Below are 27,169 nucleotides of genomic sequence, written 5' to 3'. Positions count from 1 at the left end.
CTGCTGTATTTGCCCTACTCAACCACGACAACCTTCTTGTTTTTCAAAAGTATTGATCACCTCAGCCCTTAAACTCGATAAATCCTTGACCTGTTGTTCCAACACTGGCCAAAAGCTTTCCAGTTTTCTCATAATTGCCTCATTGATTCTATCTATTAAATTTCCCATTGTTCAATTAACTGAAATTTCAGTTTTGCCATCTCCATTCTCCACATTTGATTGCTCTGTCATGATCCCAATTTATTCAATCTTCCACCATCAAATCTCTAAATCCATGCTTGAATTGATAGCTGTATAAATGCCCCAGTTGTCAAATTGTTACTTATAAAAGCTATTGAAATCATCCCTGGGGTAAGACTTCCTGTAATGAGGCAAGATTTCCAGTGATGGGACGGAACTTCCTGTAATGAGATGACAATACTTGTAATAAGTCAGGGCTTCCTATAATTGGGTGGAACATCTTCTAAGAATGTGTGATTTCCTGTGAGGTGCCAGAACTTCTTGTGATGAACCAGGACTTCCTGAAAGTGGTCTACCTTCAGCGATGTAGAGAAATCACTCTTTCCTTTTTCCGCTTCAGCCTGTTCCTTTCACATACTTATACTACTAGAGTGCAGGCTAACACAAATCAACAGTGACTCTTCTATGACAGTATTAGAGGTCCAGCCTTCTTAGGGCCATATGTATGAAATTTTGGTTTTGCGATTCTCAAATAGCGATTTTTAGAGAATCGCTATTTGAGAATTACAAAATGCTATGTATGTAGGATTTGCAAATAATTTTCCGAATCCTACATATTCCTTAATTGTTAATCGCAAATTGCAATTCGCAATTAATGAATGGGAAGACATTCTCAATTTGCGATTCTCAATTAGAGAATCGCAAATTAAGAATGCAATTTCAAGGGTTCTAGGGTGTCAAAAGGACACCCTGTTGCACCCCTGAAATGTACATGTGTGCACATGTGGCACACATACATGCCCTAAGGGCATGTATGTGTGCCACATGGCACTTTGAAAAATGCAAAAAAGTGAATTTTTCAAAGAAATCGCAAATTACCACCAATTTGCGATTCCTTAAACCCAAATTGCACTTTTTCTGGGCCTCTTACATTGCATTTAAGGAATCGCAATTTGCGATTCCTTAAATGCAATCGCAAAATAAGGAATCGCAAATTTTGCGATTCCTTATTTTGCGAGGATGTTTTCCTTTCATAGTTCCCACCTAGCTAAACTGCCATCGCCGAAATTCTGTGAATTTCGGCGTGTGCGGTCGCAATTTTGAATGATACATATTGTATATTTATCTTGCAACCTTTATCTTGCACGATCGAAACAGGGAGAATGAACTTGGCGGCAGCACCCGTTGTCGCCTAAATGTCCTCAAGCATGCCACTACTGCTGCTTGCAAATATTGTGGGTAGTCATTGCATCATGCATCATGCAGTCTCTGGACCACGTTGGCGCTGAGCTGTGGGCTGGTAGGCAGACTTTAGTATACCATCAGGATGATGTATGCTGACAAACATTGGAGGAAAAAAAGAAACAACAAACATTCTGCTGCTGTCTAATTTCTTTAATTTTTAATGTTTTGTTTTGCTCTACATATCAGCAACAAAGAAACAAAACAAAAATAGACTTCCCTTTGTGTTCATATAAATAGCTAATCTTGATACACAGTTTTCTTTTGACTAGATTCTGAATTCTTTAAGTTTTCACAAAATATGATACATATATTTTTCTTTAGAAGAGAACATAGATTTCTAGCATCCTCCGACTCACACTTACTGTACATATCAATTACAAGTTGTCTGCAGGATACAAACAAAATAGAAACTTCTTCGTGGGTGAATCGCTAATTTAAATGTTTTGATGAGAAAAAGTTCAAAGGTCATGGTTTTCAACCAACCTTTTATCTTATGGAAGAGATCATGAACCTTGTTTGGCACCGTTTAACTATCATCGGAAAGCAACAGTCACCTAAAAGTCACTTTTCACTTGGTATTCATTTGTGTGATTTGCACAACATACACATACCTTGAAGGGCACATTGGACTTCATGCTTTCCCAACAAGGAGACAGAACACTATCTCGCCTGTGTCTTTTTGAAATGTAATGTCCAAAATAGAAGAAGAAAATCGCCAAAGAATATCGACTTTCAGTGGCAGAACAGTCAGCCATATCACTTCCTTCCTGCTTCCACACCGGTAGAGTAATTACCGTGTACTTCGTTTTCTGTTGTACACAAAGCAACTTGATCAGTGTTTCTAGTGTGACTCATCTGGATTTCTGTTTCGGACCAAGAAAGGGAATGTATGGAATTATAAAAGTAATGTTGTTCTTTGATTTTAAATATCACAGCCTGTAACTCACAGAAAACACTGGAACACACACTTTGTGAGGCACCATCTCATCAGCTGGCCTAGTACATTTGGTGGAATTCTGTGGACACACCCAGGGTGCAGGGGGGCAGTGACTCATTCTGGATCAACAGAAGCACATTAGACTAGGTTTTGCCCTTTTTATTTTATTATTTTCAATGTGTTATTTTATTATTTTAATGTATTTCGGTGATTTGGCTTTCTTTCAGTCTGGCTAAATCAATATTTGCATTTCAAAAACCATTGATTTTCACGGCAAACTGTACTACAATATTCAAATCCTGCAGGGGGCCCTTTGCTTTGCCAGGATTTTTAAATATTGTACGAGTGTAAACTCTGAAAAGGTTTTGGTGCTTACAGGATTCAGTCAGTTTCTATTCACTAGAGCATCTGCCTCTTTGAAGCTCCTGTGTGCCGCAGTGCATTGTGGGTATAGTCATGCATGTGTGTGTATATACAGAACTCCATTTTTCACGATGCGTTGGGAAGAGAGGATGCTCAAAGTTAGATCTTGGAAGGCATGTATGTTGTGAGCAAAGGTTTCAATGTGCTCGTGGCAGGAGTGAGTGGTCCTGGCTTTCTCCCTGCATTCTGGAACTTGTAGCGCTGCATTGACCCTTGGAATGAAGGTGTTAATGAAGCAGATTTGTAAGAAAACATAGAAGAGTGGAAACTACTCACACCTGACATAGGGCATTCGGCGATCTATATTAGTGAGCCATTGCATTTTAAAACATATGACTGCATTTTATGTACCACGTGAGGTGAGCTGTGCGGCTTCTGTAAAAAGGAATGGCACCTGTAGCTGAACCAAGTTCTGTAAATCAGATTTAATACAAAAACAAAAAACAATCAATGTCATGGATGCCATGGACTAGACACAAAAGTTAAAGTTTACCCATTCCAAGTGTGGCTCATTTAGGAGCATATACCTGCAATACACCTGTGTAACGTTTGCTAATTTATATATATATTTATTTCATGTAGCTATTTACAGTATATACAAAACATATGTACACAGTGATTATTTACAGTTTGTAAAACGACAAAGCGCAGTTTTGTCTGAAAGAAAGTCCTGCACACACACTTACACACACACACTGTCCACGCGCGCACAGAGCCACACGCACACCTGCACGCACCTACATTTGCAAGTGCCAGAGCCTTGTGTTCCTGTAGTTTCAGTGCAGAGTCTGGCAAAGCTTTAGGCCTCAATCCAAGATGGTTTCCTCGTGCTTTCTGAAATCAATGTCCATGTTGCTTCTTCCCTCCCCTCCTGTCACTCTGCTATGTCATTTAAAACCAGAGAAACTTCTTTCAAGTGCAAACTCTACGAAATCCCCTACCCACCCTCTGAGCTATGGTTGACACTTGTTCTTCCAATTAGACTAAACAATCCTATAATTGCCTGTTGCCAGACCCCCACACAATATAGGCCAAAAAAGTGCAGATGGGCTCTCCGACACCATCAATAAATTCATTCAGACTAGAATTTTATACATGACAGTAACTCATTGGATAATGTATTACTTTTCAAAAATCGGACATGAGAAGTACTTAGATGGAGGTATTTTACTAGGTAAAGTGATGACACTGTTCTAAAGGGTAAGATGTATCTGGTGGTGGGGACGAGGGAGTGGGGCAGACAGGAACTTCGTTCTTAGATCCAATTAATGAAAACTGTGGAATCCGGAGACCAGAGTTCAAATTCCAACCTCCACCGAGACCAGTTTGTGTGAGCTTGGGCAAATTCCTTTACTTGTGTGGCTCAGCTTCTTTACCAGATAAAACTAAGACATGGCTACATAAGCCTACAAACCCACTAACCCAATGTATACAACAGATTTCTCAAACACCACATGTATGCGTAGATGATGTATGGAGTGTTGCAGGCCGGCTGGTGTCTGCTTCAGGAACATACGTGAAGGCTGTTTTGTAATGAAAGCTCGAAGTGACGGCCTTCAGCCCGGGTAAAGTCTTCATCTATGTTGACACATGAACACAGGGTCGTTGCATGTATTGTGAGGGGTCAATAATGTAGCTTTGTGAGTTGTGTCCGATGGTGCGGTCTGCCTACACATGCGTGGTAAAGGATTGGCTGCCCGTTGGCCCACCCAAGCTTTTACTTTTGATAATATATATGTGTCACCAATTTGGAGATCATTACAAGTCATTCAATGTGCGCTGCAGCTGCAGGCATTTAGCAACGAGCTCTGGAGAAGTAACTCACTGACCTGGAAAACTTGAGGGCTCTTCTTTACAAGAATTCTAAGGAAATGTGATACTTCAATTAGTTCAATTGAGCTGTACCAAAACTACAGTTCCCAGAATGCATTAGGTTGCAAAATGAAGACCAGGGCTGCAGTCTTTCAGGCATGGACGATCTGTCAGCTCTAAAGTATCCAAAAATAGCTTTAATATCGTCAAATTTGGTGTAAGCGCTTGTAAAAGCTTTCAGATGAATAACTATAAGTAGCACTTGTTTAAGAGTGAAGGGTCAGAGGGGTGGGGGTCTAGTGGTTATATTGCTGCCTTTTGAACCCAGACGCTGGGCACAGATTAGATCAACTCTGCCGGATGCAATGCAATTCTGGGTCAATATTTTCACTCTGAGTGCAAAAACAAAATGTTCAGTGGCCATGCGGGGGTGAAAAGGAGCCTGTAAGACAGGGGTAACGAGACGGGAAGTGCAGGAAGAGACATCACATACCATCTAGGTACCCCTGGCAGTTGGCACCCCTGGCACTCAGCAGCTCCAGCGGTGGGCTCCCACAGTACCCCTCCTCTGTGCTTCTTTTTATTCTGTATTTATGTTTTTACAAATTAGCGCAGCGGTGCCTTTGTTGACTGCTGGCCCCAATGCTAACGAGGGACCCAGAGGGCTCGCTCTGCCCCCCTCTGTAGCCAGAAATACGTGCATGTGCAAGAAAAGTGTGTCTGTCTCCTGCGGAAACGCGACGCGCCCAGCCGATGGCCGTTTATGCCGCGAGAAAACAGAATGCCCGACGGATGCGTTAATTCCTTTCTGGTAAATGCACGAATAACAATTGACTGACTGCTTTAAAATCGACAAAAATAAAGAACGCCTGTCCCACCTTTCTGTATCCCCATGGTGGCAGATGCGTTCACCTAAGTATTATCAAACGCCATTACATTTTTAGATAAAGAAAACTTAAATACATATGTTGTTCACCAATTTAAAATTCGCACTAAATGTTCAAGTGTTTAATATAAGCAAATGACCTATTACGATCTGCTCTCTGCGTTTGTCAGATGTGAAAACGAGGCACCGGAAAACCTAGTGATCTGCCCAGGATCACACAGTGAGGTTAGGGCATTAGAGCTCATGGTTCCTGGGTAGACAGTCAGTGGCTTAACTATCTTTGCGTGCAACTCTGTCCGAAAGATATACGCATTCATACAGAAGCGTCACCGTGTGAGTTTCTCTTTCATTTGTCCAATGCCGCACGCCGTATGTGCGTAAATACAAGGAAGGAAATGGAACAGGTATTGAGCAACAAGGAAATCTCGACGCTTTGGTTCTCCGGGCCTTGTAACCAGGCGTTGCAAGGTTCTTCTAATTCTGAAACGAAAAGGCTCTAATTTGCTACCAAACACAGTGCTCCTTCAGATTGGATTTAGTCTGGCCATTTCACAATAGAGGGAAACATATTTGAGGGGACTTTTATAGTGGTTCTGTTGTTTGTATTACTGAGGATGGGGAATTTATTTCCAAAATACCCGTCAGTAGCATGTCATGTTTAGATGTGGTCGGTAGGGAGCGCACTTTCTTGCTACCTTCGTGACCGAAATCTAAAGATTTCCACATAAAATAGATCAGTTTGACTATACACCGTGCCTAACGGGGGGCGCTATGCTGATACCCCTACAGGCGGATGCTGCTGTGGATTGAGAGTAGCCTGCCGGCACCTGTACTGATAGAATCATAAAAATTAACACTTTAATCTAACAATGATACTTCTTATTAATAGTGTTTCGAAGTGCATTCATACATACTTGATGGTGCCATTATAAGACGAGGTTTAGGGTAGTCTGTTTTTTTGCAGTTGTTTATAGTGCCAACTGGACTTGGAGGTATTGGAGCGCTGTACATGAGCACCAGTTACAATACATGACATATTTTGGTTGGCGCAGAGAGATTAAATGATTTGCCTAGAATCACAAGGTGTTGAGCCGACGCTGAGACGCGACCCTGGTTCCCCAGCTCCAAAGCCGGCAGCTCAGGGCGTAATACCACATCCTGCACGGGGATTGAGATTCGGGGCTAATAAACATAGACAGAGCAGGTGCGAACCACAATCTTTTTGTTTTACGTTTCGTCGGAATCGAACACGTATGACACCAGAAGTGTTGCCATTTTAGGGTGCCACGCGTTCAAAGCAGGCCTTCAGTGGCCAGAGCGTCTGGCGGGACCAACCCACCCTCCAGCAGAGGGGCGCTGCCTGCCTCAGGCATGATAAGTGATGTCAAGCGCCCCCCCCCCCCCCCACACACACACAGTGGTCGCGTTATAAAACCCTCACTGCGCGAGAAGCTGTTTTCTTCTGACGTAGTTTTTGCAGGAGTACCACATACTTGCTTATAACCACGACGAGCACAGCACAAGCAAACAACAGCAACCTCCCACGTGCAAACTGTGCACTGTGCCGCCGGGGTCGCTGGAGGCTCACGCGTGCTCCTACCCCTCCCCCGCCCTCCTACCGCGTAAATGCCCTTTTGCAAGCTATGTCAAGCAGAACTAATATTTGCCAAATTGGGCAACGATGGTGGGGGCCAAGGACGTAAACATAACAAGTGACTACGCTGAACAGGTCAATTTAATAAGATTCAAAAGAGGAAAAAGCGTTTTGCACTTGTGTAGATTTTATTTGTTTTTTTATATGGGCTGCAGCATAGTGTCCTCCCAGCGCCTGCACTTTGTTCTCAGGTGAGTAATGCCAGTGTTCTCTGACATTACATCTGCACTGGCGACCAGGGTATTAAATCAACGGGCATATCAGGTGAACGCGTTTGTCGTTGTGCTTAGTTTGTAAGGTGCCAAGGTGGCACTCAGTCTGTCCAGTAATGATTTCCTCCTCTTGGTGTCAGACCGGCGAGGTGAAGGTTTGTTTTACAACACGAAAACAGGGTCATATTTGAAGCCCTTACAAACAGCTCTGCGAACTCGCGTTGTATGAGTGTTTTTTTCCTGAGAGTAGGTTAATATCTCTAGGGACCATGCCTTCCTTTTAATTGTATAAGGGTGGATTAACTACTACTCTGAAAGCGGAGCCCTTTGCACACCTACATCACCGCTTCTGCTTTTCATCATCTGCCCTGTCCGACCGGATTGCCACAAACATTTTCCAGTGCTCATTCAAACCTTGGTGTCTTTACTGTATTAAACGTCGTCTCTCTTGTGGAAAGGGTGGACTCCAGCAACAGGAACTGCACCGAGACCCCAAACGCAGGCCACCGGATGAGACACGAGGCGCTTTACAAGAAGGCGACTGGTGTAAGTGCCATGTTTGGCTGCATACAAAGTACAGCACCCACGAAGCAGCATTGCCAAAGACCACACACTAAACACAGGCACACAGAAGGCAGTCACACTACACACGCGGCTTGGGATGAGGTACGGGTGCTGCTGGCAGTAAACTCATTTAAGATGGGGTGTCCAACCCCTTCCAGTGCCCTGCCCCTGCATAAACTGCCCCCTCCCTGGACAATTTACGCGCCAGACCTAAGCTCTGGTGTGGCCCGTCACCCCCACACATTCTAAGAACATTGTAAATACTGTAGGGCAGAGTTCCTGCTCTAACACAGGCCTGCCTCGGTGTTAGGACACCTTTGAGTGACTACTGCACCCCTGTCTCCTGTTCACATAGGGTGCGGGCACCTGTGAACCGCGGGGCAGTACTGTCACTGTCAGACACGGCTCATATGCCTTCAATATGACAGTACCGCAGGCCTCAGTAGGGTTTCTGTGCGTCTAGCTGGTTAGTAGTACCTGAGTTTGTCAGAAGGAGGCAAACACCGGGGGAAAGAGACCCCCACCCCTTCAGTAGTTCCATTTCCAGCACCGCTCTTCAGCTGTAGGCGCTATTCACAGACATGTTGCGCATCCCTCTGCCGCAGTGGCTGTAACCTACACCCATCATTCACTGTCAGAACCCCAGTGTAGGGATGGGGGGCGATGTCAGCTCACTTCCAACGGTTAGAAAGCATCGCCACACCCTTACACCAACCCCGGGCTGCCCAAGCCTGCGTCTCTACCCTCTTCTGCGGGGCCACTAATTCAGCTAAAGAGGAACATGAAATGAACTGTCTCAAGAACCCACGGTGGCAGGCGGGGTCACACGTGTGAGAGTGGTACCTGCTTGGGGTACAGGGGCAGGCTGCCCACACCAGTCCTGGCTGCCAGCGCCCTGCTGGCCTCGCTGTACCCACAGGCGTCCACGGACTTGCCCTCCCGGCAGCACCTGCCCGTGAAGCGCCTCCAGGAGTCCAGAGTCTTGCCTGACCAGATCCAGACCCCGGAAGTGATACCCACCACCAGGCACATGAAGTACTTCAGCATGAAGACGGCGTAGTCTGGCCTCAGCTTCCTCTTGTCCCCGGGGCACGAGCAGTTCTGCGCCTTCTCCCAGGCTTCGCGGAAGTGCTGCTCATAGATGTAGCAGGCGACCACGATGGTGGCGGGCACCGTGTAGAGCACCGTGAAGATGCCGATCCGAATCATCAGCTTCTCCAGTTTGTCTGTCTTGGTGCCACCTTGCTTGATCACACTGCGGATGCGGAACAAGGACACAAAGCCAGCCAGGAGGAACATGGTCCCAGTGAAGAGGTACACCACCAGAGGCGCCAGCACAAACCCGCGCAAGTTGTCCAAGTTCTGGTTGCCGACGTAGCAGATTCCAGCCACCGGGTCCCCGTCCACAGAGCTCATTGCCAGGACAGCGATGGACTTGATGCTCGGGATGAGCCAGGCCGCCATGTGGAAATACTGAGAGTAGCTGGCGATGGCCTCGTTGCCCCACTTCATCCCAGCAGCTAGAAACCAGGTGAAGGACAAAATGACCCACCAGATGGAGCTGGCCATTCCAAAGAAGTAGATCAGAAGGAAGACCACTGTGCACAGAGCGGGTCCAGTGGTCTCATAGTGGACATGGTTGTAGTCTTTGTTGCACGCCACATTGGCATGGCCAACGATGAGCCGGACCATGTAACCGATGGACACCAGGAGGTAACAGGCCGACAGGAAGATGATGGGGCGCTCCGGATATTTGAACCTCTCCATGTCAATGAAGAACGTGGCCACGGTGGTGAAGGTAGAGATGAAGCACAGGATGGACCACAGCCCTATCCAGAAGGTGGCAAAGGTCTTCTCATCTTGGGTGAAGTAGGGTTGAAAGCAAGGCACGGCGCAGTTGGACACCTGGCCGGTCTTGATCCTGTTGTATAATGGGTGAGACTCTTTAAGTATTGGGATGAATGGGTCCCGGCACTTGCAAACCCCATCACATGCGCTGTTTGGGGGCCGTTGACCGTGCAGCGGGGTGAGGTTGTTGTTGGGCCTCCTGGATGGGTGGGTAGGCTTTGCAAAGAAAGGTGGCAGTGTGGTGGTGGTCTCTGTCCTGTTGTAGTCCATGCACAAGTTATCCGAGTCTCCATGCACAGGCAGCATGTCGCAGTCCATCCTTTCTGGCCAAGCAAACCCATACTGCGTCATCAGGGGAGAGCACCCAGATTTAGCTCTCTCGCACACCGACCGGCAGGGGGGCAGCGGCTTCATATAGTCTGCCAGGCAGATTGGCGTGTACATGCTGCAGAGGAAGAACTTCAGGTCTGGGGAGCAGTGGATTTTCACCAGTGGCCAGAACTGGTGCACCTCCAGACCCGCCTCGTCCTGGGTGTCGTGGTTGAACGGGTTGGGCATGTAGGTATTGTTGTAGCCGATGCCCTTGCACATGGGCACAGTTATCTCTTGGCAGACAAGGCCCTTTGAGGCTGCCGTAACAAGGGCAGGGAAGCCCAGTAGCAGAAGTGCTAGCACAAGACCCAAATGCGAGACTGTGGAGCCACACCTTGCCATAGAGCCCATTTTCCACCCCATCAGTGTTCTGGAAGCAGGGGTCAGTTCTGCACCGTTCTCATGATGTCCTCCGGAGTGTGCATTCAGTCCATGGGCAGAGTCTCTTCGAGCTACAGCAAGTGCTCAGATGACATATGCAACCTTTCACGAGCAGGGGGCCATTCTCACAGGGTTGATTGCCCCCAGGAAAGGCATATTTGTACAGCGTTTGCACAAAGGTCCAGTCGCTCTTCTTTCTCAGTTCAGAGTGTTCCTACACAAGCCATATATCCAACCTTGTAGTCCCTTAATGCACACACGCGCTTGTGCATGCACTGGCTCTGTGACCAATCTAAATGTATACAATGTCATTGGTTTCTTCCAGGCAGCGGGGTTTTAGCTTTAGGGGTACCCAGGTTCTCGGGTTACGAAGGCGGGTCCGTGAGGATGACAGCAGGCAGAGGGATTCACGAAAGGACCTTTCCCCGCTCTCGGCTCCTACGTGCTGCACACACGAATCTTCATTAGATGAGCAATAGTAATTTTCCAAGCGATGACAACATTTGACAAAATTTAGATTTTTCTCTTGCAATGAATTGTGATATTTTTCACTCACAGCATTGATTTTTTCTCAGTTCCCAAGTGATTTACCAGGACTGAACAGAGTCCTGTTTGCAACGAAGAGGACGCATTAGTTGTTTTAAGAAAAAGTTCTTCCCGATCCTTTTTTGCAGTCCTTTCCGAAAAGTTCTTGGACTTTGTCTTGTTTTATACAAAAAATGCGGCTCGGCTGACAAGTGCGCGGTGAATAGTTCCGTTCCGAGCTGGCCAGATCTGTCTTGGGCTTCCAAACTACAAACTTTGCAAAGCTGGCGGGTTCCAGATTTATTTCGATTTTTCAGTGGGCGGTGCCCTCCTGTTGCTGCCAGTGCACATGGCTTGTCGTCCCATAGCTTCCTTGGGACCTGTGATGTCCAAAGATCATGCAGACCAGCTCAGACGCACTCGTGGCCAGGACTTCACCCCTGCGTTGGTCCTGCCCGTGGACTCTTGCCGGTGTCGCCCGTCCTGCTGCTCGGATGCGAAATAGTGCACAAGTCGCAGAGACAAACTCTGTCCCAGAGCAGCTCCGGCGGCGCACTCACTCCGTCTCCCCGTCTGGACTTTCTCCCTGTGGGCAGGCTACCTGCACTCAAAGGGACAGTTGAGGCCACGCCCAGCTGTCAATCCACAGCCTCCGAATGCGCGCTCCAGGCCACGCCCTTCTACTCGGCCACGCCCCCGTGACCCGCCCCTTTCCCTTTCAGGCCTCTCCTTTCCAGTCCCTGTTTGTCACCAGCAGAAGCCCGTGTGTGATCAGCGGGGTGGGGATGAGGCCGCGGCGGTCCTTTCTGCAGCCTGTCGCCAAGACTCAGATGGGGGCAAAAGTGTGTTCGCTCACTCATTTATTAGTTTACGTTTCTTAAATACCACGTTGAATTAGATCTTGATACAGTGAAAATCGGAACACATTTCCTTGTTTATTTATGCCCTAATAATAACATTGATATTTAATTAATACCATGTTTACTTTTACAATACGTCTGTGCACTTTTATTTTATTTTTGGTATGTATTTCAGTGTTATATATCGTGCCAACTTCCCAAATCCGAACCATACCTGTATAGGCATAACACCAAAGATAAGCGGAAAACGTGTGCATAGTTTAGCTTAGATTAGAACCCGCCATGCCTAAGTAATTTTTTTAAAAATACATTTTTCTAAAAATGTCCAGTTACGGGCATGGCCACCACCTCGACTTTAACTCACCTGAAATCCATGTTTAAATTACTCCCCTGTTCGTTACTTTAGGACCGTATGTAGTCCAATTAAAGGCTTAGCAACTTTGCATCATTTTTAAAAAAAATTCGCCAGCTTCGCAGAGTGTTTAGATGGAGTAGTTAAAAAGCACAGAAAAGGGAGCGACGGGGGACGTGATGCTCATGGCTGTTGCAGTAATTCCAGGCTGCTGCTGAGGCTGAAGGCAGCCCTGGACGGAAGTGGGAGCACTCTCACCCAGGAGCCACTTGTCAGTCATCAGAAGTCCTGCTCATCTAGGGCGGGGCATCCATCCTGCCGCGGGACAGTGGGTCCGCTGGCATTAACTTGCCCTGAGTCAAAATCAGGAGGGTTCACCTGCCTTTTCAAAGGAAGACGTTTTCCCAATTTTACGGCCGGAGATTAGACCAAACGTCGCAAACACCATCCTTATGACTCTAATGGTGACAACGTCATAGGTCGATTTAATGGATTTTGGAATATAACCATAATGTTTTTTAGTTTTGGTTTTTTGATCGAATTTTGGGGATTTAGTTTCTCAAAACCCTTTTATTAGAATTTTCCTCTTATGTTTTTTAACACCGTTTCCTGTAAACTTTGACTTTGATTCTTGAAATGTAAATTCTGGTTTGAATATCAGCAGCGGTCAATAGAAATGTTTGTGAACCTCTTATTGGCTCCCTGTATCTGGGCTTGGTCCGGGGCTGATGGTAACACAGTGTATATCATTTACAAATAGGAATGCAAATTGCCTCCACTGGGCGAGTGCTAAAGGGTACAGCCGGCAGAGGTGAAGCCAAAACATGCTCTGCCCGGTGCAATGCAAACACCCACAAATACTACATTACTGAGTAATTATGAAGGATTGGCAAATATTTTACACATTTATACCAGAAATTAATTTGTATTCAAATTAACCTAGATTATGCTGTGTGCAAAGTGCAGTTGATTGTTCCATACACCAGAACGTGGCATGCAGAGAAAAAACTCACAATTGAATGTATCGATTGCCGCGGTTTCTACTTGCAACTATGCGCATGAGTAATATATGCTTATTATGCATGAGTAATATATGCACAGCATACATAAGGCCACCCTACGGTTAGGGAAATGGTCATAAGTAGACAATGTATGTGAAAACCCTACACAGGTGCACAACATGCATACTACGAGTACCTTAAGCATGTGTCCTACTGAAATACATGCAAATTCAGGCAACGTGGGAGCAGATGTACTTAGTGCGGCCTCGCACCAGCCCTGTTTTCATACGTAGAGCATATTTACTATGCAAAGATGTGAGATTATGCAGGAGAGCAAAGAAAGAGACGCCGAGCACCCTCCGCCTCACTCACAATGTCGATGAGCCACCCTAATGTTTAAAAAGTCAGGTAAAGCGGTGCAAAACACACCACAACTCTGCCAACATGGCAGGCCAGGAGAAACAGGAGTACACAAGATATGTCAGAGTTGCAGAATTTGCATGCCGTCATCATCCCATGTCATTGTCTTATACCTCTGCGGTGGTCGAAAGGCCGGACAAAAACACCGAGCCCCTGGTATAATGAGTCTCTCGCAGAATTGAAAAAATCCTGTCGTAAAACAGAGAGGGAATGGAGACGTTCCTATGACCCTGCGCTGAAAACTCGGTATTTCACTGAGTTGAAGCTCTATCATAGAGCTATCTGCAGAGCAAGAGCTGCATTTTATGCTCATGAATTTGCTACCAGCCCCAATCCTTCAAAATTGATTTTCAAGGTACTGAAGCACCTTATGAAAAACAGATCCTCATCAGAGGTGATTTGCACAGATTCGCACTGTGATAAATTAGCCTCCTTTTTTGTGGAGAAGGTGGCAAAAATCTATCATGGGTTCGACACACTCCACCAGGACCGACTGGCTTCTACCTCTGTTACGACAGATCTTGAGCCTTTGGCCATTTTACCTGAACTGTCTATTGAGGCCTTTGACAGGTTCAGCCTTAAGGTCAAGTCAGGCTCTCCTATGGACCCGTTAAAGCCAGCCTTCATTAACACACTTTCCCCGCTGTGCCGTGACCCCATATTGAATCTCATCAATATGTCATTGTCTTGTGGAACGGTACCCGCGGCATGGAAACAGGCAGTGGTCACTCCGATATTAAAAAAAACCAACTCTGACCCCCGATTGCCAGAAAACTATCGACCTATCTCCCTGTTGCCTTGGATTGCCAAAGTAACAGAAGCCCATGTCAACTCTGTTCTGTCCGAGCATCTGGTTCGTAACCAGATTCTGGATTCCAGTCAGAACGGCTTCCGGTCAGGACACAGTACCGAGACGGCATTACTTTACATCACGGAACATCTTCGCCAGGTACTTGACTCAGGTCATACTGCAGCGCTTATATTATTAGATCTAAGCGCTGCCTTCGATACTGTGTCCCACCATATACTTATCCAACGCTTACAGGAGGCGGGAGTGACGGATGTCGCCCTCCAGTGGTTTCGGTCTTTTCTGGCAGACCGCTCCTTTAAAGTGGCTATACCACCTGGTCAATCTGCCACCTATCCCTTGGAGCTCGGGGTACCACAGGGATCTTCGTTGAGCCCGACAATGTTCAACCTCTATGTGAAACCGTTGGCTGGTGTCGTCAAACAGTGGGGTCTCACGATGGCCTCATATGCGGACGACACACAGCTAGCGGTGACACTTAGTGAAGACCCTGAGGTGGAGGCCCCCAGATTCCGTGCGGGTCTCTTGGCAGTAGCCGGTTGGCTTCGCACCAACTGCCTTCAGTTGAATGCCACCAAAACGGAGGTGTTGGTCCTAGGTAAGCATGCGGAGTTATGGGGAAATCAGTGGTGGCCATCGGAGCTTGGTGTCACTCCTATTCCAGCCGCTGGACTGAGAAATTTAGGAGTATGGGTAGATTCTGCGCTGACCTTCAGAGATCACACCAAGAAGGTGGCTGCTACGTGTTACGGAATTCTGCGTGGTACTAGGCCGGTCTTAAAGTACTTTGATCCCCCTACCAGACAGCTTGTAGTCCAGGCCTCAATACTTTCTCGGCTGGACTACGGCAGCTCATTGCTGTTAGGGGTGAATCAAGCGGAGGCCTCTAGGCTCCAAAGAGTACAAAACGCCGCGGCACGTGCCATTGTGGGCCTTCCCAGACATTGTTCAGTGTCTGGCACCATCACGGCCTTGCACTGGCTCCCGGTCAGACAGCGAATTAAGTTCAAGGCGCTGTGCCTGGCCTTTAAAATTCTGAAATCTTTTTCGCCGCCGACACTTGTTCCTCTTCTTACACCCTATATGCCTTCGAGATCCTTGAGATCGGAGGGGCTTCATCTGGCCATCTGTCCGCGCTTCAAGCTGAGCAGAATGGGTGGCCGCTCCTTTAGGGTGCTAGCGGCAGGCCTATGGAATTCGCTCCCTGTACACATTCGTGCTCTTGAAGATCTGCTCACCTTCAGGCAGGCGATTAAAACCTTCCTGTTCCCGGTATCTAGTTAATCTCTTTCCTTTTATTGTGTGTTATGTTATAGCATCTGTCAAAGCGCCAGGACGCCCCTTTGCTGGGGCAGCTGTGCGCTATAAAAATACCAAATAACATAACATAACATAACATAACATTGCTTTCTCTTGTGAACTGTTAACCAAAGGAACATGTTCATATGTCACTGTGCTATATTAGGATTGTAACTTATGAACTGCCAGCAACAAAAGGATCACTGTGACAAAAGCAGAGAACCCACTGACCTTCTATGTTCTGCATGGTGCAAGTTATTTGCAGTAGGCATATTAACGCTCTGCTCTACTTTATGATGAGTCAAAACTGCCACTAGACACAAAACTCTGAACTCTCTACAGTGGGAACATTAATCACTAGAGTTATTACAACATTTTTATTGTAGCCTGAAAAATGCTGGACAAACAAGGAGCACTGCAGTTGTTTTAAATCCAATATTTCTGAACATAGCGACCTCCCCTCGAGCTCAGCCCCAGGAGCGGCTGCACCACACGCACCGCCCTAAAGCGGGTCATTCTTACCCACAAGTCCCAGTCTGACCCCTCTGCACAATTCCGGTTCCGGGCTGAGCGCAGTGCGGCCGAAAGGGAGAGAGAGCCGAGCCAAGCCGAGTACCCACTTCAACCAGTCCAAGCATCAGTACTGATACCAACCTCAGGGCAGAAAACTCAGCCAGTTCACCAAACCCAGTGGAAACAGCAAGTACATACTCAAGCTATGACAAATACTACGGGGATCTCTTCAACATCCCCAACTATTCCTTCATCTTCATCTATATGCATAACCACACCATCATCAGCAGAATGCATAAATGAAGCTTCACAGAACAAAACACCACAGAGTAATTTTAAGAATAACATGATAGCTGAACTCTCTCCAATCAATCCTTCAGCTAGCCACAAGGCGCAGCATAAGCCATCAAATATGCAGTTCATAGGAGACTTGACACCTCCTGGACCAATCCAATCTTATCCTGGTTCATCCTTAGGTTTATCAGGACCTCTGAAATCTCAGAAATCTCCGCGAGTAGAAGCCCAGAACTCAACAACAGCAGCTAACTTACTAAATGCATTAACTCCAATCATAACATCAGGAGCACCTCAGAATATGCAAACATTAAAGATCCTCAAAAGAGGAGCCCAATCTACGGCAAAGGGAGATAGCCAACAGACCAACTGGAGCAAGCAGCCCGGGCTAGAGGCACCTAGTGCTGAAGCTACGCCGATCAAACAACATCCTTCTTGGGCAGCTGAAGGATTCACCACTGGATCTCAGAATTCAAATATATCCAACGGCGATATGATTAACACAACTAAGGGTGACCTTAGCTCCATCATCCAGGTTAGCCATAAGCTAAAACCCCCGCCAGCCAACTTAAAATCTCCAAAGCTGGATGAAGGTAGGGCTGCCTTATCCTACTTGGGAACACAGGAATGGGAGGATATGCTGGCAGCATACTCCCCAGACCAACAGACGGGTTCTCCTAAGGAGAAGATGAAGCATCTGCACCCGCCCTCATTGGACAATCAGCCTTTGCGAGGAAAGAAGGAAGTGGACCCAAAGGAGCAGGGGGTCACAAACCAGTAGGATGGTAGTCCCTGGGCCTCCCTCCTAAAAACCATGCAATTGTCAGTAGAGGCGCTTCAATATCAATCAGACAAGATGGACATACAGCTCTCATTATAAAACACTCTAGCAGTATTCACATCAGGGTTCAATGAAAAACTGGGGGAACTCAATACACTTATAAGAAGGGCACAAAAAGAGTCATACCTCCAATGCGGGTGCAGCCAGATTGTGGATAAGCTGGCAACCCTTCCGTCAATGCTTTCCACCACGCTTAATGAACTGAAGAATAGATCAACCTTCACTGCCAGTGCTAGCTGTCCCGCAGTAAATTTAACCGCACTCCCGACAGCGGACAGCAACTTAAAACTCCTCTGCAAAAACACCAAAATTGACCCTCAACAAAGTGTGGGTACCACTGGCAGCAGCGGTGACCTTCTAAAGACAGCTTCGGTTATTTTAACCGAGACAAAAACAAATGCCAAACAACGCCGTCTGTTGAAAAGAAAAGGCCGTAATCAGAAGGCATCTCTGCTCAATCAAGCAGCTACTTACCCAATTTTAAGTAAACAACGTCTCAATTCAACCACTGCTCCAAAAGTGGGCGATATGCAAAATAACATGGCTCACATGAAAAATCTTCAAGTCATAGCACCACCCTCTTGTTTCCATAACCTTGGAGGGCCTCCAACAGGAACAGACGAATGGCCTTTAAAGCAAGATGAGGTGGACCCAGGGCCAGAAAGGAACAAAGTCACCAACAGTCCAACCCTTGATCCTCTCCTACAAACCACCAGCTCTAATCCAAAAAGGCAAGCTGGGCTTGCTGACCACCATAACATCCAGGCCTCAATAAAGGATAGTAACCAGGAGCATACCCGACAGGAAACTGGGCAACTTCTATCCATCCACCCAGCGGGAAAAGACGAAATTATTACGAGAACGATTTGCACAACTCAGATAGTGGCATCCTTAACGGAGGGGAAGCAACCGAGGATAGCTCCGGACCAACTACCTCAGGCTTCTCTTCCTTGGCATCAACAGAGCCAACCAAGAAACTCATCTCCAACAACAAGTACGGAAAAAGTTTCCAATGCCATTCGTACAGTTGTGCAATCAGATCAAAATGAGCCTCACTGGCAAACACATCAAAACATCGACGCTAATGGGACAGGGCAACTCCTTAACCTTTCCCCCAAATGATCTGTCACTGGCCCGAGATATATATTGCTCAAACCAGAGTATATTAGGAAAGGTCGCCACGATCTGCTGAATCGAGGTAACGTTTTAAAACTACTCCGGGCCATACCCACTCTAGCAGACCTGAATACAACAGATCTACTCGCAATTGAGTTTCTTACTGCAGATAACCCAGCCAACCCAGAAACAACAAGGGCACTATGGAAGACTACCGCAACAGCGCAGAGAGTACTAAAGCACCATCTTACCTTTAAAGACTGGGGCATCCAAATCAGCCCCTACCAACCTCCAGCCTACCCAGTACCACTGTTAAACCTGAGCCCAAGGCCAGGCACCAAACAATGCTCAAGGCCCTCAACCTCTGTACTAAGAGGGGCACTTGGCCACTCAACGCCAAGCAGGTCTTTCATCCAAGGCACACAATATGGATCTCCAAGGGCGGATATGCCACGAGGACGCAACTCCTGGAATGCTGAACCAATCACAAGAACCATAACCCTTGAGACAGCAACTCCATGACATAAAAATTATACAGATCTCAGTAACAACAGACAAAAGGAACTAGCGATACGTCTCTGCTCATGGAACGTAAACGGCTTAGAGTCAAAAATCCAAGACCCTGAATTCCTGCAATATCATAATAATTTTGATATCGTTATGCTCCGGGAAACGTGGCTCATGGAACCACTATTTATACAAGGGTTCCTCTGCTTTGACCGACCTGCCGTCAAGGGCAGCAAAATGGGACATTCCTCTGGGGGGCTGGCAACTTATATTTCAACATCATCCATAACAACAGCAGTGATAATTGGCCTGGAATCAGATATAGCTTTAGCAGTCAAACTTACTCTTTACTTGGCAGGGGTACAAAATGAAGTAACACTGTTTAATGCATATATCCACCCAAAACGAACAGCAGTGGATTCAGCAAAGATAATAGATCAAATAACTTCCTACTTAGGCATCGCCGAAACCCCAAATTTAATTCTATCGGAGGACATGAACTTATACCTAATGGGCTCATCCGAAGCACAGGAAGTCTCCCTCCAATCGTTAAATTACAATTTACCAACACAGGGTTCCTCTACGCATGGAAGGCCAAACAGGGTAAATAGACTCCTGCTGGAAGAACTAGAACACCTAAATCTTAGGGCCCTGAATGGAAGAACTGACGGTGATTCCCCCCAGTGGCAAGCTATCACACTGAAATAACAAGGTCGCTCTTAGTTTACACGTTTGTTAGCCTCTCGTTGTTTCAATACTTAGGCTTTAAAATGGGAGATAAATGGGACAGTGATTACCGTCCACAAGAGATCACTCTAGCAGCAACTGCTGCGATTAGTATTCATCCTGCCCCACACCTAGGCTCAAGCTACAAAACGAATTATAAGAGGATTAAGTTTACAACAGAAAGCAAAGAGTCCCTAACAGACACTGCAATCAAGCTTCTATTCGCTCAACCGCGTGGAAAGAACCTGATACAAACCTGGGAATGCTTCACAACTAACCTCAGCAACTTGAAGGCAACAGTCACAAAAACAAGGAGCGTTCCGGCGCAGACACAAGAGAAAAAGCTAACTAAGGATCAAAGAACACAAATAAAGGCAATTAAGAGATTGATAAACGGCTTCATAAGATCTCTACGCCATGAACCAGGCAACACACTGCTCCTTTTATCCCTGCGGCTACAAAGAACTCAACTAAAGAGGCTGAAATGGAACATTAACAACAACAACGAACAGGTTTTCTGGGCAAAACTCCCCCACAATATAAAGCATAACGCCAGTGATCGTTTTTGGAAAACAGTAAACACTATCATACACCCGCATCGGGGGGGACTCACTTCCTACATACTTGAGGAGACTTGGGCAAGCTATCTAAACATCCACTTTAATAGTCAAAGTATTTATCAGCCAACACTGGAGCAGAGCAGCTACGGTCGCACAAAATAACAACATAGGAAGAAGGGAAAGATGTAAAAACTACTTCCCTGATGGCTCCGCTGCCGTTAGCCGCTCCAGGGCAAATGTCACTCTGAATTTTCCTGACTCAAGTCATCATGAAGAGGAAAGGCCACCCGCCACCGATCAACCAACAATTAGGAAACAGATCAGGAGAGGAAGAAAGGAAGGAGCGCCGGGCCCGAATTGTATTCCACCAGCAATGTTTAAAGAAAGGCCGGAAGATTGGGCAGACATACTCCATCCACTATTCCTGGAAGTAAGACGACTGGGCATAATCCCAGACTCGTGGAAAGGCTCAACGATCATTCCAATTCATAAAAGCGGTAGTAAGCTCCTACCAGCCAATTATCGGTTAGTTGCACTGATTGATAATGAGGCCAAATACTTTGCGGGAACACTGTTGGTGGAACTGACAACTTGGGCTGAACATAATGAAATAATTCCGCTAAACCAGACAGGATTCCGAAAAAACTCCGGCACGATATGCAATATTATGGCAATATCATTGATAACGGATGCGACAAAACTAGTGAAAACACAGCTGCATGTCTGTTTCATCGACTTCAGCGACGCATTCGACAACGTGGTGAGGTCCAAATTGTGGACAAAGCTAGCCAGATGGGGGATTCCAAACACCCTTTTATCAATGATAATGTTTTTACATACCGACACCTGGGTACAGGTTAAATTAGGCTCAGGGTCCCATCTCTCAAGAAAAGTTAAGACAACGAAAGGACTGAAACAGGGCTGCGTGCTGGCCCCCATCCTATTCAATTTATTCATGGCAGATTTAACACAGACATTGAACATCTGCAATTCCCATGCGCCTAGAATAGGGGGCACTGCATTGTGCAATCTACTCTACGCGGACGACGTAGTCCTACTTAGCCATACAGCAGTTGGCTTGCAAAATCTTCTTAATGGTCTGCAGGTCTATGTAGAAGAGAACAGCCTTTCAATAAACCTAAACAAAACTAGGACCATGACAATCAACAGCAAACGAAAAAAGAGCCACCTATGGTACCTGGGTGACAAACACATTGAATCAGCGGAGGCTTATAAGTACTTGGGAGTCTATTTAGACAAAGAAGGATCATTCACGCGTCAACAGAAAGAGATCAAAAGGAAAGGGATGATCCTTGCTCTAACCATGAAAGGCTTATCAGCCAAACTACTGGGCCCTACGCTGAGTTCTCTCTTGGTGGTAGCACGGGCCGAAATCCTTCCCACTATTACCTATGGCAGTGAAGCATTGCGCCGGAGAGATACCAATCTTTTGGACAAAACGCTCGTAAAAGCATATAGAACTATGTTCAGCCGCCCGACCTATACCTCTCCGGCACAAATCCGATTGGAGTTTGGCCTCATAAAGCAAACTTGGGCCAGCAACGGAGTATATAGCAACTGTTGGAATAAAATCAGAACATCAAACACTAAAACCTTAAACCACCTGCTGTGGCAAGAACTACAACAGAGGGAGAACTCGCCCGCTAGACGGTACTTGCAGGAGGCTCTGGCAAACACTGGCTTATTGCCCCTATGGGATACACATTGTCACCACTCAATTTTCAAAAAATTAGTGTGGAAGGCATTGAAAATACCGTCATTGGTGGAGTACAAAGCTGCCTTTTCTGCCAGAGCGCATGCTTGGATGACTTTGAACTCGTATAGGACTCTAGCCCCGCAACAATATTTTAATTTGGGCTATTCAAAAACACTGAAACTAAAATTCTTAAAGTTATGACTTGGAGTGATGCCATGCACACAGCATCTCCCCCCATGGAAAAGGGACCCGACCTTTACAGTATGCAGTCTATGTAAAAAAGGCCAGGGGGACATTATCCATACCATCTGTTCTTGCACGGAGATGCTTCAAGAAAGGCGGCAACTGTTAAAAATTCCCTTTAATCAAAGGGGGATTTGGTCAAGGAGGCAGGCAGTATTGGCCTGCTTTGACCCAGCATCACCACAATTGAACATTAGATTAGTTAAACTTCTTGAAGTGGCCCGGGCAAAAATGCCAAACTGACACTAAAATCTTGGGCACCGCAGCTTTAGGCTTATTAGTTTTTGCTGGTGGTGATCCAATTGATGTAGGCGTCTGGGACACTTGTATAGGTGGCTACTGTATGTTTAAATTAGTATTTTAACTTGTAAAATAACAGAAGTGTTTTATACTAACAGCATGATGATATTTTATTACGGAGGCCGTATATTTTACATATGGTTTTACTTTTGCATGTATGCATTGTTTTTAAGTAACTTTGCAAATAAACAAACTTCAAACTTCAAAACTAAAGCTGGACCTCGATGTACACATGAGAATAGATTTGAGGTTGACATTGTCTTCCTGCATATTTGTGTCTTCTAAAGCTCTTAAATTGTCCTGATCCCAATGTTGTGCTCGGCTGTGTGGTTCGAACCACCACAGCTGGGAGTTTCATGTGTCATGATTTTGTGTGTTTTGAGGTTTATGCAGATCGCTCGATAGCCTTTGCATTACTTTCTGTACAGTGGTGTGTGTGCCCCTCATCGACCAATGCTTCACAGAGGATATATCATGAAATACCTATGCATGTGAGCTATGTAGCTGCTGACTTCTCATTCACCATTACACAACCATTAAGTCAGCCACAGCAGCAACACAGGACATATAATATATTTTCTATGAGAGATTTACATTCTATGACCACTTACTAAGTTGTGGCCCATCTACGTACGCCCTGCTCTCAAACTCGTAATTTTTGGGGGAGTGCTGGAAGATTTAGGCATGGTGTGCATTCCCAGGGCACTTGGCCACAACATTCGTGAAGTGTTACCATTTATCACAAGCTGATGGAGTAGGTGTGCTTGTGGTTCCGGTAGAGGTGAGTGGTAGCAGCTGGTGGGTCAAAGCCCATTGCACCCAATGCAATTTGGAATTGGGCTGTCTGGTAGAAGCTGTGCTTTAACTGGCAGGAATGCAGGCAGTGCGCTCTGAGAGAATCCTGCCACCTTGCTACTTGATTTGGATTGACCCAAAGGCAAGTAGATGGAGGTTTGAATGAGTTGGTGTGGCATATGCCCTAGCTGTGGCGGGCTCCAAGCTAGATCCCATCTGGTCCAACAATGCCTTGATCATGTCCTGGCTGTGGTATGTACAACTTGACTATGTCTTCATCTCTGTCTTCGAGCAGTATGATTCTGTGCATTAAGGCCCTCTCCTATTTCACTCTTCTTTTTCTGGCAGGTTGATGTAGGAGCTGACTTTGTCACAGAGTAGCAATCTCTATGGTTGTTTTCTAGTGTGAGCTATGTTGCCTTCTGCTCGTTTTTGTAGTGCTGGTAAGGTTAGCCCTGAATTGTGCACCTACTCTAACCTTGGACTATTTTTCAGCACAAATCAGCTTTTGCCCGACTTTACGTCAAATTGCCTGATGATCATAGTATGTCAGTAGTGCAATGTGTTTGCTCTGGTTTCACCTGAATTGTCCACATTGCATAAAATTAAAGACACAATTTTGACAGGTTCAAGACAGTGACATGACATGCTACAAGATGTTGAAGAATATACCCAGTGCCCACAGGCCACAGCTACAGGATATTTTCAACAGGCGCTGGGGATATCGTACTTGCACAGGATGTGTCTCTAGGCCCTGCCTTCTGCCCCGAGTCTAATGGGCATGGCCGAAAGTTATGCCCAGCTGGTATTCTGTTATAAGGTACACAGGTCCCTAAACAGAAATAGAACAAAGTGTGATGCACTGGGGATATAAATAATATACAGGGAACATCCAATCAACTTTTTCTAAAAAAAGACATTTTATCAATACATACAATTAAAAAGTGGTATGTAGGGGTGGTACTCCTGTGGGGCGCAATTATGCAGGCATCACAAAAAAAAACAGGCAAAGAAAAGTGTGTGTGACCAGGAATGCTCAACTATCTATAACACATAAACACCGCGACCAGTACACAATTTAAATAATCAATAAAAACGAATATGCGAAGAGTCAATCATCATGCATGATTGACTTCGCATATTTGTATTTTTTCATTAGTCTCTTCTTTTTCGTTTCCTTTCTCCTCTCCATTCTTTTGTGGCTACAGGTTTCATTTTGATTTAATTTTTAATGTGTGTCTTATATAATCCACTGGTCGCAGTGTTGATGTGTTATACAGAGTTGTGACTTGTACTGTGCATTTCTGGTCACACACACTTTTCTTTGCCTGTTTGTTTTTCATTTGTAATGCCTGTATAATTGCGCCCCACAAGAGAACCTTCCCTGCATATCACTTTTTAATTTTATGTTTAATAAAATGTCTTTTCAGAAAAAGTTGATTGGACGTTTTCTGTGTATTATTTATATCCTCAGTGTATTACACTTTGTTCTGTTTCTGTTTAGGGACCTGTGACCCTTATAAAACAGTACTAGCCCCATATATATCCTTGGTTTCCCTTGTGTTATAAAACAGCTGGTATTGTGGGCAGTTGTACTGGGCATCGGATCTGAATAAAGGCAGAGCCCTGCACCCACAGATTATATACTTGGGGTTCTCAGGCTCTTGGTACAAGCTGTGGCTGACTGTCCTGCCCTGTGCCCTATACCTGTCACATAAATGGGCAGGGATACTGGGTACTGGGAATGGTTGAAGGTCACATCCAGGTCCCAGTGCCCCCTAGGCATGACTATTGGGTACGCCCAGTGGGTGCTGGGGTACTGACAAGGCCTCAGGCTATGCATAGTGGATAATGGGGGTGCTGGGTGCAGTCATGGGCCGAAGGCCACAGTTTGTATCCAGTGCTGCAGGTGATGTCTCGCACGTGTAGGGCACTGGGCACAGGATGTGACATTCGAACTCTGCTAAGTACCTTTTCCCAAAATGCAATGGTACACAATTAACAGGCATGACGCCATCACCGTGAAAAACACGTTTTCTGTGCATTAAACACACATATATGCATATATAACATAAATGATTATTAAACTTTTGTAAAACTGCGAGATTACTTTAGTAACCTCTGAAAGATGAAATGAAGAGCTATCATAACTAGGGGTGGGCGCAATTTGCGAAATTCACTTTCGAAAATTATCGCGAAAATGTTAAAAATCTCCGCAAACACGCGAAAATATCGCGAAGATGCGGAAGTTTTTTTCCCGCCCGTTCGCGGTATTTTCTGCGTGGTCGCGGCTCGCCAACTTACCCATGCGGTTGCTCGCGGGCGTGGCCATCTTGTTTTCACTGGTCTCGCGGTGCATGATCGCGAGAAGAAAGACGTGATCGCGCGATGCATGACGTTACTGCGGGCGCGAACTGTCGCGAGACAGTGAAAATGGCTACCAACAATCCAACATCTCGTGGAGAACGCGACCGGATCGGGAAAACTTGTCGGCGAACGCGGGGATTCAGGTAAGGCGATCGCGCGCACGCGAGAATGTATTATTTTACAGCGCGAGCAAGAAACAAATTATCGCTAAGCTGCGGAATGCGGAAATTTTTACATTTTCGCGCTTTCCGCGGAACGCGAAAATGCCAAATTATCGCAATTTCCGCGAACGGAATGAAATTTTGGCCCAGGCCTAATCATAACACAGAAGATTCACACACAAATATATATATATATATATATATATATATATATATATATATATATATATTCACTGGAAAAAAAACATAGGGTTCAGGGGCGTTATAGTTAGTTGAACATTTCACTCGTATACATAGAAATTCCCCCGTTATATTTAGTTCAGCTAACTATAACTCACAACCCCGCAATGCACTGCTGATGACATCACATATTACATCACTCATGACATGGTCAGTGACATCACTGATGAAATCACTGATGACATCTCAAATGACATCACTGATGACATCATCCAGTCACTGTGTGTTTCTGTAAAGTTTAAATATGTTTAATATATATAGGGAAAGGCGAATTGAAGAAGGAGTGGGTGTATAAGTGTCTGAATGGATGATTTACAAGGTGCGTGACTGACTCTATAAGTGAGTGGTTAAACGTATCTTACTGAATGCATGGGTTAGTGACTAAACTGTGAATCTCTGTATCCGTCTGTCTGTTGGTGTGTAAGCGGCTGCATGGGTTTGTGAATAACTACATAAGTGTCTATATGCGTTATTGATTGGTTGTCTGAGTATCTGTATGGGTGTCTGAGTGTTTGTATGGGTGGGTTGTGTGTGGCTGTGCATAGATGTGTGAGTGGGTGATTCACTGGGTGCATGGTTTCAAGAGTGCATCTGTGATGGACTATATGGGTGGGTGAGTGTGTGTATGGGTGTGTTAGCGAGTGAATATGTATCTTAGTAGTACATATGTGAGTACCTACATATGTAAAAGGCAGTATATATGTGTGTTATAGTATATAGATGGCTATAAGTGAGAGTGTGTGATTATGAGAGTAGCTGTATGGATGAGTGTGTGCTTGTATCAGTGATTGTATAAAAACCTAAGAATGTGGTAGTATTTGTATGAGTAAGTAAGCTGGCGTGTGTATAACTGTATAGGTGAGTGCATGGGAGTGTGATTAATTATTTACATGACTGACTAGGTGTGTGAGTATCTCTGTGGATGAGTGGCAATGTGTGAGTGTCTGTATAGGTGTATGAGTGTATATGATAGCCGTGTACTGAGTGACTGTAAGTATGAGTGACTGTAC

The 27,169-nt window shown here is 45.6% G+C and overlaps 1 protein-coding gene across 1 annotated transcript; it reads right to left on the bottom strand.

Moving 5' to 3' along the window:
• Positions 1-1,560: 1,560 nt before the first annotated feature.
• On the bottom strand, positions 1,561-11,620 carry FZD5 (frizzled class receptor 5). Its single transcript, XM_085648878.1, has one exon. The coding sequence runs from the start codon at positions 10,494-10,496 to the stop codon at positions 8,736-8,738; it is 1,761 nt and encodes a 586-aa protein (XP_085505004.1). The 5' UTR covers positions 10,497-11,620; the 3' UTR covers positions 1,561-8,735.
• Between the last annotated feature and the right edge of the window lie 15,549 nt (positions 11,621-27,169).

The sequence above is a fragment of the Triturus cristatus genome, chromosome 3_2 (genome assembly GCF_964204655.1).
Source record: "Triturus cristatus chromosome 3_2, aTriCri1.1, whole genome shotgun sequence".
NCBI lineage: Eukaryota > Metazoa > Chordata > Amphibia > Caudata > Salamandridae > Triturus > Triturus cristatus.
Note: the sequence above shows the minus strand (reverse complement) of the source record. Positions and strands in the feature narration are given on the sequence as shown.

What these genes read in the sequence shown, in the direction of transcription:
- FZD5 (XM_085648878.1), bottom strand. Translation starts at nt 10,496, where the DNA reads ATGGGGTGGAAAATGGGCTCTATGGCAAGGTGTGGCTCCACAGTCTCG.